The following is an 18,178-nucleotide window of genomic DNA, read 5'->3' as shown; positions in this document are numbered from 1 at the left end:
TATTTATGGGGTAATGAGTCAGATGGTGGATTTTGTCCTCAATCTGAGCCACTGATGTCGGCCATATTGGGCACAAGGGAAAACCATTCAATAGGAGATGATGTGACGTTCAAGTGCTGTCGGAAATAAAAAAAAAAGACATACTGGCGATACAACAGAGCAAGAAAAAAATATGTGAGTGTTATTGAATCATTTTATGCAAATTTTTTTTCAGAACGTTAATTACAAGATGTATCAGAAACTATTTTGAACCAAAATAAATATAACACAATACATACTAAAATCATTTTCAGAATGATAATTTGCTGCTTTTTCTCTCTTTTGTTTGTCTTTTTTGCATAGTCCGAAATATGACAAAAGAAGGAATTTCTGCATGGCAAAGAAAAACAAAGTAAAACAACAGAATGAATGTTTTATTCAACATATATATTTTTGTCCTGAAAAGACTTTTTTTCATACGTAACCTCTTTGCAGTCACCAACATTTTGACTGGTAATTTAATAATATATTTTTCTCAGTAACTGTAACTGATTACTGATTGCATTTATCCTGTAATTAAATTACTGTAAATATTTGACTAGCTTCTCCCCAACAAAGATTCCCCTTATATAATATATATATATAATATATATATATATACATATATATATAAATAAATTCTTTCACTGCTGTTCTACCTGTTTTTTTAATTATGAATTGAATACATCGTTTTTAACTTCCGTGTACAGCACCTTGAACTTACCTCTGTGCATGAAATGTACTCTATAGGCCTAGACTATGTTGCCTTGCCATGGTTTATTTTATGCAGTTATCCAAAATCCAATGGAAAAATCTAATTTTGGACGAAGGAACCAGGGCTAATTTCGGCCTAATTTCGGCCTACAGAAAAACGTCATCCCTGGAGCTGAAGCTGGGAATCTCCGCTATCCGAGTCTCATCTGAGCTCTTGAACGCAGCATTATTCCTTCTTTGGCCTCGTCGGCTCCTCGGTACTAGTGCGGCTATTGTTGTGTGTCTTTCAGGGCGACCCTGACCCATCAGCAGGCGGTGATTTCTGGATATATTAACTGTTTTGCTTGGCTCTCACTCCGCCATATTAAGCAGCCTTTGTGAGGCGGCGGTGTGTCCTCGTTTTAAAGGAATATAAAGGATCCCAGCGGAGGACTTTGGGCTGGTTGAAGTAGTTAATCGGTATGGGACAGACGGAAGACTGAGGTTCCACGTTAGAGACTGCCTGCTGTGTCTTTTGGATTGTCGACGTGAAATAAAAACGTGGTGAAAACAACAACAAAAAAAAACCGAGATCACAGGACGCATGTAGCCGAGGTACAACACTGCAAAATTTGCTTTTAAGGTAAGAAGCGCTCGGTTAAAAAGTCCCGTTTTGTGTTGGAAGTGAGTGAGCAGGGCCTCGCAGTGCTGTGACACTTGAAGAAAGTTGGGAAAAGAGAGCAAGAGAGTTTCCACGGTGTGTTACATTGTTACAAAAGTGTGTTTCGTGGTTTATCTGGAACCAGGACTTCAGTTATCGGAATAATCGCTGGAATTTCGCGATGGGAGGAGTAAATAATGAGTAAAAGACTCCCAAAATCGCCCCGAAACAATACTAAATTGCTGCATTTGCACCATTTTAACCATACAATTAAAAATATAACAATACTGCATCCCGTATAACTTCACTAAAATGTGTTTATTGAGTTTTTTCCCAAATTTATCCACCTACTTTTTTCTGTCTGGCTCACCCAATCTCTCTCTTCTCACACAATCAGCTGCTGCAGGCCTCAGCTGTTAAAGGCCTTTATTACAAGACACATTATTACAACAGAGCTCCCAAAATTACAGAACATCTAATTTTGTAGCAATCCTAAGTCCGTTCTTGCATGCTTTTATTGTGGTGGTGCAACTGCACTTCCCAGATTTGCACACACCACAAAATGTTCGTGGAAAAGAAGATTTAAAGTGCAGGAATGCTGTTGTAATGTTGTGGTGTGTTTTCATATATACCCTGTCCCTGATTGTGCATGTTGTGGGTGCTTATATACTCTGGTGCCACAGTAATCCTCCTCCATGGTAATCCCTCTGTTAGTACAGACCCAGTTGGCTGGACAGTCATGTCTCCCACACACATATACACACAGAGAGACACACACACACAGCTGGAAAGGAGAGGGCTGTTGGCAGAGGAGTGAGGAGCTCTAACAGGTGGTGCTGGCCGGGGTTCAGGGACTTGGGTTGGAGGCATGAAGGACCCTTGCATACTCCTGGAGTGTCCTCATGGCTCGAATGAGACTCTACAGTATCATTACAGTTTGCAGATTAGAGGCTTTCAGTGTTTTGTGCTGCAGCGTTAAAGGTCAGAGTCATGACTCTACACATGTTAGCAAAGTGAAACAAGTGTTTGTATTTCTGACGCCAAAAATGAGAATCCTTCGATTTCAGATCTCCTCAGTCAGCGAACAGAGAACAAGAAGAGCTCCTCTATTTTATAGCTTGAAGATGGCCCTTTCTCTCTCCCAGCTTCACTCCAGCCATTGACAGGCACAGCAGGTGGCCTCAGTGGCATGAATGGATTCGGAAGGAAGTTCCTCTCTCCCCTCCCTCCCCGCCGCCCCCCCTCCACTCTCTGTGATTGGCAGAGATGGCAGGCTGCCCTGAAGATAAGGCCGAGCTGCGCCTCAGAGAGTGTGCCAGGGCAATTACTGAGTTACGCTTCAGTAGCGGTTTGCAGCCCGTGGTACCTCCTCATCTCTCTGTGATCGTGGCCTGTGTTTACGGAGCAAGTCTGTCGACTTAGCTCACGCACTGGATTTATCTGTCATAGGATGAGCAAGTTCGGCTTGTGGACTCTTCACATGCTGCCGTTTGGCCAAGACGTGTAAAAAAACTTAAAGTCAGATGCTTAGTAGTTACCCAACAGACTTGCTGACTTGCACTTGTGTTGTGTTGTTTCTCGTAATTTAACACACTAGTTGTCACATTCAGTCATTCACACATTTGTGCTTTTTACACAGAGATCACGCTATAGGGCCACTACAAAGTCTTTTCTTCATGCTGCTTTTGGATTTTTACACAGAACCAAACAACGGTATCATCATGCTGTTGTGTTGGATTTTTAGACAGCATGCTGGCATAGCGGAACCAAAACAGGCATGACGTTTATAACACAACACCGTGGGTTTCTCATGTGACATATAACATAAGTACAGCAGCACTTTCTAAACAATAATAATTGCTTAATATGATAATGACGACCATTTACCGTCCTTATTATATGGTGGCTCATCTCGTCAGAGGGTAAGGAGCTCCTGATTGTCATTGGTTTCTCAATAAGCAGACATTTTTCAGCCACTGTTATTTTTCTTGAGTTAACCGCAAACTGCTATCAGCTACTTTTTAAATCTCCTGCAGTTGGTCACATGCATAACACAACTTCAAAATGCCACACTTGTCCTGCCTATGTTCCTGTCCTGCCGACTGTGCAGTTTATACAGGAACTGTTTTGGTGCTATTACTACCTCCATGGTGGCTTAAATGCGACACAACTCTGTCCCCCCATTTCGGGATTGAACCTTATTTACAGTAAGGTGAGGCGGCATAATGGTGATATTCTTGTCTTGAACAGGCTGTGTGAAAGGGACTATACAGTCATACACTGGTGGCCGTACAAGGTGCCACCTGTTAGTTTTTAAACATGCATACACTATCTCGCAATTTGGCATTCTGTATCTTAACCAAGGATACTTTTACATATGGACTGGAGAAGCCAGGGATCAAATCGCCGACCCTCTGATTAGTGGACGACCCGCTTCTCCTTCTGGACCACAGTCACCCCAGATCATTATAATTTGAAAACTTTTGGGCTTTGGTTTTGTTTATCAGACAAAACAAGAATTCGATGCTACCTTTGCTCTGGGAAATGTGATTCATTTTTCACCAGTTTCTCACATGTTACAGCCTAAAAGGATTAATTGGTAAAATGTTTTGAATAAAATTAATGTCAGCACTGCTTTTCTTTGTTTTTATGTGTTTTCCAAATAAGGCTGCACATGATCTGAAAAGCCTCGATGCTGCTGGTAATACTTAAATTGAATTACAATACAGATAACAAACTGCCAACTAGCTGTGACAGCATGCCTTTTCCTCACCCCGTGCAGCAGAGATGTAGCGTGGCACTATAGCACCATGCTACATCACAGCTGGGTGTGGTCACAGTATAGCAGACCACACCTGACCAAACCCAGCTGTTATGTTAAATGTGGTCAGAGGTTCACAGACTTGGCGGATGTTTAGACTGAAAATAGCCCTGCATTAAAAAAAATTTTTAAAAAAAATCAAGAGGCTGGGTTGATGGGGTCATGATGCTTCAGGTGCAGATGAGACAATCAATACAATTCACAGTGTGACAGGAAACTGGGAAAGATGTCATTAAGGCACTTATTTTATCCTCCATCAGCAAGATAATGAGCTGAACGGGTGGTGTTCTTGGATGTGTCTGATTGATTTAGCGTCTTATTGTGCTTCAGCAAAAGTTTGACTTTTTTTCTGCAAAACTCTGCATTGTTTGACTGGAGCTTTCTTGCATTGATCCTCCCATCATGCTGAGTTATCCAACAAAGTTTAACCTGGCAGAGTTGTGGAATCCTGTCTGTGAGGATTATATGTTGTGTGTGTTTTCAACTATGACAAGCCTTTAAAAATATTTGTCTATCACTCAACTGGACTTTCTGGTTCTTATTTCATGTCTCGTTGGTACCAGCATGCTCCTACTTTGTTTTGAATGCCCGTTTCACCTTCCAGCCCTAAGAGGCCAGTACAGCTGTACAACCAGAGAAGAGGTTTGCTGAAATATAATTACCAAGATGTCTTAAACAAGAACTGTCTGATTTTAAGAATAAGTCATGAAAACCCTCAGTGCCATGTTCAAGTCAGTACCAAAAACTGTTGTTTATTGTCTAACTGGAAAGAAAAAAGACATAAATTATGTGCTGTAGTTACTGAGCACACAACCTGAAGAAGTGCGTCAATGTGGTGCCAAGTGACTGCAAGGGTTACACAAGACAGCGGCTCAAAGGTCGAACGGCCTCTCCCAGAACACTCCGGCGTTGAGTCTTATCCTGTTGGTCAGGAAGGTTAATGGGAGTTCAGAGCTGCGTCATGCTTGAGCTCCTTGATGAATGCGTTACACAAACTTCATGGAAGTTAAAAGATGTTCCAGTCATATGACAGTCATACTTCATTATCAGGAAAAATATCAGTGACGATATCCTGGAATTTGTGCAATAAAGCTCAATATAAATGGATTCTGATGTAGTTTATGACTAATGGCTCATCAGATAGTGTGTAATGTGGAGTTTTCTTTTCATTCATACATATTTTACTCTACCGCTATGCTTATCTATAACATTTTCTGAACTTTTCACTGTCATTTTTTTCTTTTTTGCACCCATTTTCCACTTGGAGTACCAGGATTTAATCAGTTTTTTGCTGCATTATTCTTCTGAGTATGGTGACATTTCTTTGGACAATGCAGGACTGTAAAGCTCCATGTATAACTGGGTTATTCAAATAAACACAATGTGTGTTGGCTTTTGGTTTCACATATTGTATTAACTTACCTCAGTGTAAAGCCCAAGACACAGCAAACCGAAATCAAACTATTGGTGACGAAGGCTGAATGTTGTCGTCTCATGGTGCCTCTGTTTTGGCCAGAAAGTTGCTTTTGAAAACATCGCAAAGACTTCGGCTTAACCAGCTGGTCCGTGCGTTCTGTGTCTCTGTCAGAGGAAATAACTCTCTATACCAGCAGACGGCAGTAGTCTGTATTCGTCATTCAGAAGGGAAATTAGAGGGCCGACAGGACGTATTCGAGACCATAGTTAGCCAGTTAGCATGTTAACACCACAACCCGATGTTTAAAAAACAATGGATATGTAACGTGTGCTAAAAAAAATACCTACAAACAGTTAGGAACCATTTCTTCTAAATCTCACACCCTCTAGACTTAAGTCACTTGTTTTCTTCTCTCACTTTAATTTCTCCTCTTCACTGAGCTGTACAGTCAGTCAAAGTGATTTCACTCACCGATGGGGTCTGCTGGCTCTGTCACTGATTTGACATGTTGAATCAGCCGAAAAACAAGGGCAGACAAGTGCCAGTGGTGTGGGACACACTGCAAGAACTAGGACGACAGACACTCATTGATTGAATGACATTGATGGACGGCCGACCATCAGCTTGGTGTGTCAGGGCCCTGAGGGTCACGCAATGGGAGAAAAGCGGTTTGTGATATAATTTAGCAAACACTGTACATTTTTTAACAATCTTTCCTGGAAGACATTCATAATGTTGAACTTTGTTGTTCACGTTAAAGAGGACAGCAGTTATGTAAAAAAAAAAAAAAAAAAAAAAAAAATAGGGTTTGGGAGTGAAGGTCTCCTTTGTCACCTCTGCTCTGCTGACTAATGACAGGATGAAATAGGTGTGAAAGCTGGATCATAGGTTCGGAAAGTTTCGAAAATTGTCGAAAATAGACCCCCACAATCTGATGTTGGAAAGGTGTGATGGGAAATTAGTTTAAGATATATCTGACTCTCTGACATTCAGTTCTGAGCGTGCAAACAGGGCCCCTTAAAGGCTAAAACTTTGCCTGGTTATGTGTAGTGCTGGGATTTTTTTGCCTAAATGTTTGCTGCATGCCAGCTACAGCAAAAGCTTCCCTCCTGCAGCTCTCCAGCATTGTTGTATTGGTCCCTGTGGGAAGCAGCAGCCTGTGTCTCCTTAATCTGACACGGCATCACTGGCAGTCTGGCACACAGCCTCACATGTCTCATGTCCTTGGAAGAGGTCTGGCTTCAGCGTTCGTTTGGATGCATACCACTGCCTTTTGTGTGCTCTTGTACAGTATGCCTGCGAGTAAAATTAACTTACAAATATGTGTGGGAGTATGCACATTAATTTCTTTCCATTTTGTGTCATTTTTAATGCAGCTGGTTGAATATTTCCAACTATAGTGTGTCTCCTGTGTGGTTAAGTAAATGCGAGCACTTACACTAATCCGATACATCCAAACTCATACAGTGTAGTTTTTACTATGTCTTTAAGTTTTAATAAATGCTAAAAAGCAATTAACATTTGTTAATTAAATCCATGACCCACATCTCTGTATGCGCTCAGGCGGTATTTACTGTGTTCCCTCGGAGCCGCCATAAGAATGACACATTTCTTCCAGCTAATCTCATTGTGTACATAACAGCCTCATTCAGAAAACCATCTGAGAGAGGATACAATAATCTGCCTGTAATTTCATTTGCTGTGAAGTCAATTTGATCCATCATTAGTTTTGGTTGATTTGTCACACAATGATGATTATTGTCTTTACCACAAATACTCTCACTCTCATTTCCCATTTTAATGTTTTTCATGGGACGTTTTTTTTTCCTTCCTAGGACTCAAACATGGCATTTGAGGACAGTTTAATCTCCACACTAATAAGTTTTGGTTTTAAAACGCATCATTTTTGCAACATTTATTCAAGCGTCCAGATGACTCCAGCATTTTGGACCGACTACAATTCAGACAAATGAAAATGTTGCTGACCCCCTTTTGAAAACTCAGGCGTTGTGTTCAAGTCTTGACAGGTGGAAACAGAGCTGTTTGAAAACAGTGAAGCAGAAACCCACATTTGCTTCCCCATTGGGTCACAACATATCAAGCTAAAATGTTATAGAAAGGTCTACGTACCTTTCGTGATTTTATCCTTCTTGTGTGGGTATGTTCCACTGTCATAGCTTCCTCTGGTGATAGATAGTGCTCCTGGTGGTCCTAATATGTCTCTGTTCCCTGCTACCTCGACTGCCTTATACTCATATGTTACTTTAATGAACACTTTCACCCTTGTCATTGGTCTGAGCAAATTAAATTTTGGTCTTACATTTTGGCGTCTCTGTAGTATTTTGTGTTACACCCAAAATTTTGCAGCTGGAATAAATACAATTTTCACACCCAAATTATTGCATGCAAGTGGGTTCTTAAAACCTGGGTGAACCCATTAAAAATAGTCTGTAGACTGGTTTCCCACTGCCCAGAAGCATAGCTGTGTACACGGTGCTGCAGCAGGCGAGTATGTGTGTGGGGCTTGTTTTGGTGTGTCCATGGATGTCACCGACAGGCCGGAGAACAGGTTAAGAGTAGAGAGCATCATGGATACAGGTCTGTAAACGCTTTCGGTGGTTACATCTGTCTATGCATCTCTTACTTATTTAGTCTCCCTTTCAAACTCGGTGCAGACCAATTTGGATCAATGTTTTAATGCTGCTTAGGAGGAGACGGAGGGTAATTAATGACAGCGTGTGATTGCATCTCGCAGGGTAAGGAGTTCAATTAGCACATTCACCTGGGTGTTCCATCAATGCCAATTAGAGGCATAGGTGATAAATACCTGAGACTACGGCAGAGTTATGACCCGGGTGTGAATACCGATTTTACGCATTCCTTTTGCATTAAAAAGCCATGTTAGTGGGTGTAAGCAGGGTTTTTTTGTGCAGTGGGAATGAGGCTTAAGGAATATGTCGCATTTCTTGCCGATTAATTTTCTGCTGATTGATTAATCAGTGTGAACTTATCATCTCAGTTCAATTTGATAGTGTATTTAAAGAATCTTCTGACAAAGACCAGCATGTCCAAATTTTAGATAAGTTGGTAAATAACCTTTACAGGAAGCACATATTTTAATCCTGGGACAGCAAAGTAATGACCTGCCTCAATCAACCCTAACCCTAACCAATCCCAGTCCTCCTTCCTAAACCTTACTAGTCAAACAATTCTCTTTATCTATTTTAAAGATTTCTTGCACTAAGTGAAGAATGTACACCTTCAAAATCTCAACCAGCCACTGAGTAGACAATCTGCTTTCCTTTAACATCAGCACATGCAGGCCCAGTGTATGTGAATGGTCATTTATGTGTTTTTAATCGTTAATTTTTAAATATGTGTACGGAGATCAGTCTGGTTTTAAAACACCACATTGAAGTGAAAATGCATTAGTGTGGATAATGGTTAGACCAGGACTGGTGGTGGATACCCACTGAGGAATCCCACGCCACAAACGTATGTCCTCGACATTCAGTTAAATGGTTTGGATAAAGTGATCCACAGATTCTACTGCTGATTCATTAAGTTTGCTGCAACAGTAAAACTGTCCATTCGTAAGAGCTGTGGTTGTAAATCTGTTCCTGTCATTGTGGTTTCTGGATGTTCTAAATATTTAACTGAAAAACTTTGATTGATTGTTGGACTTTTTCGGCTCCACCACTGTTAGGACAGTGCGCCTGGGCCCTGATTAGCATTTGTGCTGCTCGTGTTTGCATGAGTATGGGATAGTTGAGGGGATTGTGTGCTGTGCTGTGTGGGGGAGCACCATAAGGTACTTTCTCTTTGTCCATAACAAAAGGTAGATGAGACTCACAAAAGAATACATTGAAAGCCTTTCTCTGGAGAGGTGGCCTTTTCGCTTCTTCTCAGAGCACAATTCTCCATGGGTGGTTGAAAAGCCGGGAAGTATATTTGTTAAATCAATTTAAAATTTTCTTAAGAAAGAACTTAACTAGAACCAAGAGGACAGAGATTATTTTAAAAGACGACTTTGCTAATTTTTAAATCATTTATGGACCCAATTTTAGAATTGGGACAGCATCAAAAAGTTTTTCAGTCTTCTTATTTATGCTTTCTAATTGTCCTTAAAGAATGATCTCTCTCTGTATCAGCAAGAGAATTTTAATTATATCTTCTTATTGCTTATGCCATCCTTTTTGAGTTCTTTATAAGACATCGTTTTGATATATTATATCACTAGATTCATTTTGGATTTCGCTGTAGGCCATGTCTTGTAGAGGTGAAGTGATCCAAAGTAAAACTTGTGGGCGTTGAACTAGTTTGACATGCCAGATCATGCGCAAACCCTGTGGACTCGCTCAGGCTTGCAATCTATTCATGGCCATTTTAGGAGCGTATCCTCTGGGTGCATAATCGGTTAATGGGAAAAGTTGCCAATTATTCAGGAAGAGAGAGGTTTTAATGTGTTATTCAGCCTATAATTACTTGACAGCATTTGAGCACATGAATCAAGAGTCTCTGAAACAGAAAGTGAAACTACTGAAGGTTTTAAAAGCTTTTGCTCACCCACATAGGAGAGTTTTAAAGTTGTCCAGAAACAGATATGAATCAAGTCCAAATGCTTTGATTGTCATGATTGTAGTTTTTAATCTGAATAGTCGGCTTCATTTTACAGCAGATATTCCACATTGTATTTTACAAGTTTTACACGTAGTACTTACAGTCATCATGGTCACCAGTAGTCTGGTGTCATCAAGATTAGCTCCGGTCTGGAGTATTAGTTTCAGGACACAGCAGAGGATTTGAAGCATTCATGTCCTCTTTTAACTACACCGACACTCTTCCAGCTTGTTTACTTTTAGGTCAGCCATTCGTTTGCTGTAGCATTAACTAGAGGATCAGGTACTAAGTGTTTTGGACATTTGGAAACATGTCGTGGTTGACATGCGACGGGCTAAGGTCAGAGGTGGCAGTCATGTTTATGTTGGCTTCTGCTCTCATGTCTACTACAGCGCTGATTTAGTTTAGCCTACTTACAGATATGGCACACAATACTTCTCGTCAGGAGGTGAAAAGCATTTGATCTCAGCTGTTGGTAACAATAATGGGCATTACTGATTTATCGATATTTTCTCGATTAATCATTGAAACAGTAAATCTATGAAACAGTGGAAAATTACATTACAGTTTCCTTAAACTGTAAGTTACTTCTTCAGATTGCTCGTTTTGTCAGACCAACAGTTAAAAGTGGTCTTCCCATGTTTTTTTGTCTTTTTCTTTTTTTGTACTTGTACTAAATTAAGAATGAACAACTACCAAATCTCACCAGTACCTCATACAGGGTTCCTGTAGTCACGGGGAAAAATTAGGGAATTTTCTTGTTGAATGAAATTCTAATCTTCAGTGGATAACTTTCCAGGTAAGATAACATAACAGCCAATTTATTATCTGTAGCTGTTTGTGTTGAGCTGTCAACCATCACGTACGTTTCTCCAGTCTTTGCCCTTCATGTTTTCCAGCTAGCTGAAATTTTGTTTGAATACAGTTTTAATCTGATATGTTTGAAAAGCGCCAGGCAAACCTTTGTTATTGTGGGTCCTTGAAAAGTCATGGAAAAGTTTTGTACTTTTGTCAAAGGAAATGTGTGGGAGCGCTGCTCAGAAGTTTGGTGGTGAAGCTATAGAGAATCCAGAAAACTGAGAAACTTCATCAGACCTTTTGCCCTTTGAAGCAAAGTGTTTCTCTGTCCTACAAAAATGTAGACTTGTTTCACTGCATGTTAACCAACATTGACAAATTGTCAGGAAAAGTAGTGCTTTCCCTGTTGACAAAGCTCGCATGCTGTCTTCACCAGCTGTTGTTGGTTATTCTGTCTCTGGTAACAGCCCGGGAGGATGTCTGCTTTCCGAAAAGGCTGTAATTTGTCTAAGTGGACTCATTATCTGGCCAGTGCATATGAGGTGGACTGACTGAGTGACTGATCGTACTCATATTTCTTCAAAATAAAAGGCTAATCATCCTCCACTTCTCTGCATTTTGTATCTGGCATGTTGACAGTGTGTTGCAGTGTTGTTGATGTCTGTAGAGTTAATTTAAAAATACAAACAGTGATTCACTATTCAAACTACACAAAGAATAAAAACATGTCAGCTATTGAACTGAGGCAATTTTTCATTCGCTTTTTAAACAATGAGATGATCTCTCAATCTGTCTGTCCTTCGTGCTTGTTAAATTTCCCAGTGTCCTTCTCGATAATTGATCCATCCATCCTTCTCACTCCATCATTTGTTCGAATGTGTATTTCTGCTGCCTCAGCGCTGGCTTTCAGTCAGTACCATTTGTTCATAGGAGGAAATCAATACACTATCCATCTTAAATAAGAACATCAATACATTGATTGTTTATCCTCATTTGGTTCAGTTGTTGCGCTTCACAAGCCAAGAGGCAATTATTTCAGTAGAGACCGGATGAATTGTTTTCTTTAGTTTAGTTCCAGTTTGATAGACCAAAGAACTGACAAATTGAAACAACCATTACAATACGTAGAGGAGGGAATGATCTGTACTGGACATCTCAACCCTTTTGCCTTTTTTCTTGAAGATGCGTAACCGTATTCCTCTTGTACAAGGGTCATGAATTGAATAATCTTCACCGCAATCGATTTATCGTAAAGACAGATTTCGATTACAGCAAAGTAACAGGACTTTCATAGAACATTAGAAAAGAGAAATAAAGCCCTGACAATAGAAACCTTAACAATGCCCTGCACAATAACAATAGGAGTTGTGTTTTCTTTGTTGGTGTCCACAATAGCGTGGCAGTTTGGAATTTCAGATGCTGCATGCTCTTGTGGCAAAATCATGCACCAAACAAACATAACAAACAAAATTTACATATGTGCCTCACTCAAGAGATTAAATTGAAATGAGCTATTAGCAATCTTTCAGTTTTGAATCTTGTGTGTGTCTTTCTTTTTTATTATTCTGTGTACCCTCTTTTTGCGAGTCCGTAAACACAGCACAGGCGAAGCTATCTGTGAGTGCTTTTTTTTCCTCAGCAGCAGTTTGTGAAGCTTGAGTCATAGAAGTGGGATAATTGATTTGTCAGTTTAGTCAGAGCTGATGCAGAGGCAGCAGCTCCTCCATTTGGACCCAGTGCAATGAAAGGTTAAGTTTCACTGTCACTGCACCTGACGCTCTGCTGCGAGGTTTGTGCCCAGAGTACGCTCTGTCCTCTGACAGTGTGGTGCAATGCATAACATAGAAATTTTCCAGTAGTGCTCCTAATGAACAGTCCAGCTCCTAAAAATATCAAATCGATATGTGGCGGCAGATGTTTGTAATCGTAGTGTGTTGGCGCAAATAAATGAATGTGTGGGAAACTCTGCACACATTTATCTGTATTAGTAGATAAAGCCTTTTTAAGCACAGACACTGTGAGTCACTGAGGTGTTAAAGCTGTCCTCTGTATTTTGCTTGTCTTGCCTTTTGTTTTCTGTCTTGGCTCTCTTGACCTTCCATCTGTGAATGACAGCAGCACACACCTCTGTTACAGATACCAGAGTAACCTGCCGGCTGCCGTTTGAAACTATGTCGTAACATTTCACAAATGCCAGGATATGAGTCACTGTCAGTGGATCGGTTGTGGACTGCAGTGTCCATCTGTTTTGCAGTGGCAGCTTCTTTTATCGTGTACAGTTCGAAAGACACACAGAGACACTTGACTAAGAGGCCAGAGGTGACCGAAAAATGAATAAACAGAGCAAGCTGCGTAGATTGTGCTGTCAACTCATGACAACAGGCACTAAAACACCCAAAAACTGATGTGCATTTATCTGCCACCAGATACTATTCCTGCGAATACATCCCAATGACTTATTCTGTCTCATAATCAATTAGTAATCTTATGAACGCAATCTTTCCACTCTAACTTAGTAAAACGTCAGCTAATTTGTCATTTTTCTGTTTATGTGGATTTTTTTTTGTTTTTTTTAGTCTTTGATGTACAGCAAACGCACCCACACACGGTCTCATATATCAGTGAGCTCAGGAGGATAGAGCACTGACTTTTAAGACCTGAGGGCTTTTTGACCCTCACAAATCTGTGTCAGTGATAGAACGATCACAGGGGGGGTGAAATGTCCACAGGCTGCAACAGGATCTAGTTTCTAGCTCAGATAGCTTGACAGGCTTTTGTTGGGACTTGTGAAGTCAAGTGAGGTCATTTGTTGGCATGCAGTCTTTGTTTTCTGGATGCTGGAGTTATTGTAGACCACCACAAAAAGCTCCAGGCAAGTATGAAGAATATCACAACTTTTTTTCCATTTGTGACCCTACCTCAGCGCCATTAACAAAGCAGGACTTTTATGTCCTGTTGCTAATGTATACACCAAAACACTGCCTCGAGTTTTGGATGACTGCTCTTTTTTAAAGTTGATGATTTTTGGCACAGTCATCATGAAGGTGGATTGGGTCTTTTCCAGTCTGGGCCGGTCGGTGTCCGCAGGTGTCAGATTATATATTACACGTGTGGTGTTGATTGGTTGATTTTTAATCATTTTTATAACATTTAAACATGTTAACAGGGTCTCTATAGTCATAGAAATCCTGGAAAAGTAATGGAATTTTCCAGACCTGGAAAAGTCATCAAATTAGTAAAAATCATTGACAGTTTTGGAAAACTAATTATGTAATTTTGTGTGAAGTGTAATGAAATTGTTACAGTAATTTGACATTGAAAACCTTGCATGTATGTAACATAAAGTACTTTTTTTTTCTCTAGCTTGACCTCTAATGTGCATTGATGTGCAACAACATTTTGTTTCCCATCATGATTCTCTGCGATCATTCATTGGTCTGCAGTGTTTTAAGTCCACCCTCTGTTACTGGTTTACCTCATTCAGACCTCGACTAAGGCGGTGCCAATAAAGGTACCAAGTTCTATCCACAACTTTTGTAAATGGATAATCACAAAAGATTGGTGCCAAGTGAGTCAGTCGAGCCGTGCCATGCAGTGCAGAAGTGGCTTTCAGTTGCTTTTATACCATTTTGTAATCACTTACCATAATCCATAATTCTGCGCTTTTGTTCATGTCACGTTTGAATCACTGACAGCAGCAAGAATCCAAGATGTGTGACAGAAGACACTAAAGTTGGCTTGATCAAAATAGAGGCAGCCACCCTTATACTGTTAATTGAACACCAAACTGCTGTTAATCACACCTTTCTTTTCGTTCCCTTCAGGCTTGACGATGGGTTGCGTCAGGAGTAAAGAGGACAAGGGTCCGGCGCTGAAGTACCGACCCGACAACTCAAATGCCACGCCGGTCAACGCCCACCTGGGCCACTACGGGCCCGACCCCACCCTGATGGGTCATTCACCAGCTATGAAGACACACAACAACAGCTACAACAGTCATGCGTCCGCCCTCACACCATTTGGCGGGGCGTCCTCAGTCATGACGCCGTTCGGCGGGGCCTCCACCTCCTTCACCTCAGTGGCCGTGAGCAGTCCCTTCCCTGGTGTCATCACAGGTCAGTGTGTGGAAAAGATTAATGGGCTGATACTGGGTAGTCTTTTTTGATGGGAAGGTTCCTAACTGGGTGAAATGACCTCAGAGTAGAGAAGTGGCAGCCATGATAAGAGCTGGTCAAATTCTCTAAATGCTCAGGAAAGAAGCTTCAGTGCTTCCTTCATTATCTCCTTCAGCACCTTCCTTTATGAAAGGAAAGGGAATGATGTCGCCCCACTAGTCCTTGCTGCAGCAACATTTGAAACGACCCATGTTAATAGCCCTTTTACACTGCCTGTGCAAGACGGGAATGTCACACCCTTATGCCGCCTCACCGTTCTGTATTAAAGGTACGATCGTTGAATGGGGGGACAGAGTAGTCCAGCCTTTGAGCTGGAAACAGAGATAGTAACAGCTAGCAACTGTTAGCAGCTAACTTTAAGAAGAACTGCCACCGAAAATGTTTGCACATTGGGTAAACAATGAGGTCTGAAAGCTCCTGCCCTCCGACTTTCATATAAAGTTTTTAAGTCTGAACGAGCTCCGACTTTCCGTGTGACAGCAGCATCCACGCCATATAGTAAACAACCTAACTGCACTAACGACTGATTGCAAATGTGCAACATTATTTTTTGCAGACACTAGATATCAAAAAAAGCCATAGACTATAATGTATTAAATTACCTCTGAGCTGTAAAATCTCCACTTCTTAAACTCACTGTGCAGTTTCTATCTCCCTTTATACCGCTGCCTGCTTGTCTGCAGATGCTAAGAGTAGCGTGAAATTCAAGCACACTCACTCTGCAGCAAAATCTGGGGATCAAAGCGTCACCAGGACACTTATAATAAAAAATGACTGCTCGACTTGATGCAGTCTCAGTCAACTGAAGGTCTCCGACTTATGATTTGAGTCCCTGACTTTCAGGGGGTGGCCCTTTTGCTTCTGCGATGCCGGCATGCTGTCTAAAATCACACACTGGAGCGGCATGATGCCACCGTTGTTTAATGAACTAAAAATTCAAAGGAGGCAAAAAGAAGGGACTTTGTAGTGGCCCTATAGTGCGATCTCTGTGTAAAAAGCACTAACTCCCTGGTTGTATATTTATGTAGCGTAGTGTATGTGCAGTCAGATTCTCCTTCCACTGTGGTTGTCATTTCCTAAATCCTGATAAATTCTCTTCCAAATCTTTCCATGACCTCATGACGTTTTCCATTGAGGTCGAGGAGACATGTCGAGGAAAAGACTGCAGCCAAGCATTCAAAGGGAGACGCATGGGACTAGCAACCAGGGATTCTGCATATTTCAGAAAAAATAGTTGATAGTTTGAACACAATGGAAATGCCCTTTATTATTCATATAATTCATCTAACTTTGGGTCCCCAAGCCCCTTCAAAGAAACGGAAATTTAAAAGCTGTTTTAGTAGACCCCAAAATGAAGGCTATAAATTAACTCAACTAATTTGCATCCTAAATACAACTCAATACTTTTCTCTGCTATTTCATAACTTTTCATTCTGTTGTCATTACATTTAAATCAGCGTACAGCTTTAGAGTAAACTCTGCTGAACATTTGTTATGCACAGCAGATGTTATGCAAATTAGACATTTGAAGTGAGTCAGCCGAAACATCAAGGCCAAAGACAAACCCAAAATAGATCTGTAATATGGGAAGCAATACAGCAGGCAGCGTGGCGTCTCTGGAGCCAAAGAAAACAATTACATGCGCTGACTGTAATGGATTTAGTCATGCACATGCATAAGTTTTTATTTTCAACAATAGTTTTTCAAAAGGACTTCGTGATTGAGCGTTCATTGGTAATAAAATGACTCTCAGTGACATGAGAACAGTTATCTCATGCAATTCCAGGTGGTTATTACATCCCAGATTGAATGAGTAAATTATGCAATAAAATGTAGACAGCAAAGAACGATGTCTTCTCTCAAAGCTCACAAAAACACATGCGCATGTAGATTCATGCAGACACGCTTCCATCTTTGCTCTTCAGGGGGATAATCTGGCCTGAGGGGCCACTGAAGATCTAATCCTGCCTGTTCAATTTCCTCCTTGAGATAAATGTATCAGAGTCCTGTAGTCTCTCTGCACTCTGTAGCTTCAGAGCACAAACAAATCAACTCTTTTCATCATTATACAAGAGATTAAGTGACATCAATTTGATACACTGACTTGAAGTGATAACACAGAGTTAGAGAACTGTAAAAAGAATGGCCCATTTCCTTTAAGCCACTCCACTGAGAGGGACAGTCATTTAAAGGGATAGTTGACCCAAAAATGAAAATTCAGTCATTATGTACTCACCCTCATGCTGATGGAAAGTCGGGTGAAGTTTTAAAGTCCACAAAACACAGCTGGAGGTGTTACACTAATTTCCCAAACAAGTAAAGCAAATGGTGATCGGGATTCAAATGTTAGAAAATACATAATAAAACCACAAAACGTCTCCATACTGCTCGTCTGAGATAATCCAAATGTCCTGAAGCCCCGACGTGCCAAGCTGTTTTGAAAAACGTCACCGGTACCATGTTTTTAGCCTTGATGTAGCCTGTAGCCTTTAGCTCCTAGTGTGGGAGCTGCGATCACGTATGCATGCTTGCGTGACACCAATGAGAGTGGTATCTGCATGCCAGCGTTAACATGCTAACGAAAGCCTCCCCACACACAGAGAGAGACCTGTGGAGTTAGCAGCAAGCAGCAAGTCCCGTTGTTGGATTTAAAACTACTGTGTGTGGGCTAAAAACATGTTGCCAGTGATGTTTTTCAAAACAACTTGGCATGTCTGGGCTTCAGGACACTCTGATTACTTTGGACAAGTAGTATAAAGACATTTTGTGGGTTTATTATTATGTTTTGTTTTTTTTTTAACGTGTGAATCGTCACCATTTGCTTTATTTGCTTTGTTGGTCTACCCCAGCTTCGATAAGTTCATTAGTTTGTGTTATAGAATGATTTTGGTGAAAACTAATTCTGTTTAACGACAAAGTCCCACAATAACACACACTAAGTTTTAAAGCCACTGAGCATCTGGTTGTCTTTATTT

General features: G+C 40.8%; 1 protein-coding gene across 1 annotated transcript in view; it reads left to right on the top strand.

Annotated features, from left to right (window-relative positions):
* Positions 1 to 973: 973 nt before the first annotated feature.
* Positions 974 to 18,178, top strand: part of yes1 (YES proto-oncogene 1, Src family tyrosine kinase) — a 34,978-nt gene continuing 17,773 nt past the window's right edge. The window contains exons 1-2 of the mRNA XM_042497212.1: positions 974 to 1,354; positions 14,853 to 15,143. Coding sequence (XP_042353146.1) covers positions 14,861 to 15,143 — 283 coding nt within the window. The 5' untranslated portion in view covers positions 974 to 1,354; positions 14,853 to 14,860. The remainder of the gene's footprint in view (positions 1,355 to 14,852; positions 15,144 to 18,178) is intronic.

The sequence above is a fragment of the Plectropomus leopardus genome, chromosome 12 (genome assembly GCF_008729295.1).
Source record: "Plectropomus leopardus isolate mb chromosome 12, YSFRI_Pleo_2.0, whole genome shotgun sequence".
NCBI classification, from domain to species: Eukaryota; Metazoa; Chordata; class Actinopteri; order Perciformes; family Serranidae; genus Plectropomus; species Plectropomus leopardus.
Note: the sequence above shows the minus strand (reverse complement) of the source record. Positions and strands in the feature narration are given on the sequence as shown.